The following is a 3263-nucleotide window of genomic DNA, read 5'->3' as shown; positions in this document are numbered from 1 at the left end:
CTCTTCACCTAGCAACCACCGCCTAGCAACAGCCGCCGTCAGACTCTTCACCTAGCAACCACCGCCTAGCAACGGCCGGACTCTCCGCCTAGCAACCACCGCCTAGCAACGGCCGCCGTCAGACTCTCCGCCTAGCAACCGCCGCCTAGCAACCACCACAGTCTGACTCTTCACCTAGCAACCAACGCCTGGCAACGGCCGCCGTCAGACTCTCCGCCTAGCAACCACCGCCTAGCGACGACTGCCTGGCGCTTTTTATATAACTTAGTGTTGTTACTATGGTGATTCTGTCTGATTAAAACGTTTCCATGTGAACAACTTTGTTTTATTTTTTTGGCAAGGAAGCTATTTCCAGTTGCTAGGTAACGACATGCTGTTATCTCATTGGTTCATTAGTTCAAAGTGGAAATTATATGAACTTGTAGTTGGGGAAATACGTATGAAAACAAATAGTGTGTGTGTGTGTGTGTGTGTGTGTGTGTATACAGTAATCTGTTTATATATTTAGGTATATACACAAGTAAAAGTACTGTTACTTCAGAATAATATAACTCGAGTAAAAGTAAAAAGTAGTCATCCAAATAATTACTTGAGTAATGGTAAAAAGTACTAGGTGAAAAAACTACTGAGTAACGTCTGATTTATTTTTTAACACAAAAATACAAAATCATTTTTAGGCAAATTATACTTCATCCAATCAATAAAAGGAATTCAAATTAATTACAAAATAGCTTGAGTAAATATACTTATCACATCCAGTTTGGATATATAAGTATATATACATATGTATATATACTTATATATCAAGCATAAAGATTGCCGCCCACTTATCAACTGAAGTTTTACACTTATTTGGGAATTCATGTTCAACAAATCTAATTTGTATGAAATTCTCCCTAATTTTTCTGTTAAAAACCCAGAAATGAATGTATTTCAGTAAAAAGTTAAGATCAGAGGAAAGTATGTTTCGGGGTGGAACCATAATGTTATTTTTGGATAATTTAGTTTAAAAAAGGCAAGAGTGTATGGCTGCAGCCTGGAGCGTCCCGTGTCATGCTGAGGTGTGTCCAACGGTAGATAGATAGATAGATAAATAATAATTATTTATAATATCTATCTAAGAGATAGATAGATATTTATTGATCCCAAAAAATGGGAAATTACATTGTCACAGCAGCACACAAAATATACATACATACAATATACATGAAATAATAACAAAATATAAGAATACAAGAACAAACATTTAAATATATACAAGATGGGAAAACAAAATGTGCAACTGCTTAAATATTATGCTAAATGTATGCCAAAATGTAAATGAACCAATCGGGCCGGTCGCCCTTATTGTAATATGGTGGTGTCTCCGAGTCTCATAAGAAGAGCAACGCTGTGTTCCTGTTGTCCTTAACGGCAAACAAGACAAGTTTCCTCAGACTAGACTCCAAAGACAAATCAGAGAGCTCGTTATGTTTCACATTTTAATGTCAACTAAACAAAAAGGCATTACAGGTAAACTCAGCCGAGGAAAGGTGCCTGTGGTCTGGCTACAGAGCAGCGTGGAGTCCCGGTACAGGTGCCTGTGGTCTGGCTACAGAGCACCGTGGAGTCCCGGTACAGGTGCCTGTGGTCTGGCTACAGAGCACCGTGGAGTCCCGGTACAGGTGCCTGTGGTCTGGCTACAGAGCACCGTGAAATGCCGGTACAGGTGCCTGTGGTCTGGCTACAGAGCACCGTGGAGTCCCGGTACAGGTGCCTGTGGTCTGGCTACAGAGCACCGTGGAGTCCCGGTACAGGTGCCTGTGGTCTGGCTACAGAGCACCGTGAAATGCCGGTACAGGTGCCTGTGGTCTGGCTACAGAGCACCGTGGAGTCCCGGTACAGGTGCCTGTGGTCGGTCTACAGAGCACCGTGGAGTCCCGGTACAGGTGCCTGTGGTCGGTCTACAGAGCACCGTGGAGTCCCGGTCTTATCAGCGGGGGTTGAAAGTAAACTTAGCCGAGGAAAGGTGCCTGTCCTGCGGCGAGAACAGCTACGTTTATACCCCGAAACGACTAGTTAAGATAGTTTCTGCATTACAAAATAAAGTCTCTGCATTAAAAAAAAATAATAATAATTTAAAGATATTGAACGCAGGAATGTTTTCAGCAGATTATAGAGAAATTTGAGCTAATTGGGGGAGGAACTTTAATTTACCGGATCTGACGTCTGAGTCCTAGTTCCAGACGGAGTGGTTTCAGTGTGACACACCAACATGAATCCTGGAGTCAGTATTACACCGAGCCGCGAAAACTGCGTTTATACCAGCTGTTACTGGTGAGAAGTACTTTAATAAATAAGCTGTATACCCTACTCTCATATATACTCTATATACTATTTATACTCTAATATATACTATATATACTCTATATACTCTGATATATATTCTATATACAATATATACTCTGATGTATGCTCTGATATATACTCAAATATATATACTCTACGCTGTTACCGCTGAGTACTAGTCTGTTTCCATTTCAGTTCAATTTTATTTATAGTATCAATTCATAACGAGAGTTATCTGGAGACCCTTTACAGATAGACCAGGTCTAGACCACTCCCCAGAATTTACAAGGACCCAACAGTTCTAGTAGTTCATCCAGAGCAAGCAACAGGGCCACAGTGGAGTGGAAAAACGTACTTTTAGGCAGAAACCTCGGTCAGACCCAGACCCAGACAGATGGAAAGATAGAAAGATAGAGAAGAGAGGAGCTCAGTGTCTCAAAGGAAGCTAAAACTATTACAGCATAACTAAGAGAGACAGGGTAAAGAGAGGAGCCTGGTCAGGCTAGAACTCTCCCCAACTGGATCGGGCTGTATGCCAAGTCTCCCTCTAGTTTTATTATATTCTTGATTATATGATAGATAGATCTGACAACTTGGATACACAAAGTTGGATATAGGTCTATTGTTGGCTAAAAGATCTGGATCAAGGTTGGATATAGGTCTATAGTTGGCTAAACATCTGGATCAGGGTTGGATATAGGTCTATAGTTGGCTAAAACATCTGGATCAGGGTTGGATATAGGTCTATAGTTGGCTAAAACATCTGGATCAGGGTTGGATATAGGTCTGTAGTTGGCTAAAACATCTGGATCAAGGTTGGATATAGGTCTATAGTTGGCTAAAACAATTCAATTCAATTTCAATTCAATTGTATTTATAGTATCAATTCATAACAAGAGTTATCTCAAGACACTATACAGATAGACCACACTCCA

General features: G+C 40.9%; 1 protein-coding gene across 1 annotated transcript in view; it reads left to right on the top strand.

The window, feature by feature from the left end:
- The first annotated feature begins 2187 nt into the window (after positions 1 to 2187).
- wdyhv1 (WDYHV motif containing 1) overlaps positions 2188 to 3263 on the top strand; it is a 4338-nt gene continuing 3262 nt past the window's right edge. Inside the window, exon 1 of the mRNA XM_034892828.1 lies at positions 2188 to 2316. Within this exon, the coding sequence (XP_034748719.1) occupies positions 2255 to 2316 (62 nt within the window). The 5' untranslated portion in view covers positions 2188 to 2254. The remainder of the gene's footprint in view (positions 2317 to 3263) is intronic.

This window comes from Etheostoma cragini, chromosome 14, assembly GCF_013103735.1.
Source record: "Etheostoma cragini isolate CJK2018 chromosome 14, CSU_Ecrag_1.0, whole genome shotgun sequence".
In the NCBI taxonomy this organism is placed as follows: domain Eukaryota; kingdom Metazoa; phylum Chordata; class Actinopteri; order Perciformes; family Percidae; genus Etheostoma; species Etheostoma cragini.
Note: the sequence above shows the minus strand (reverse complement) of the source record. Positions and strands in the feature narration are given on the sequence as shown.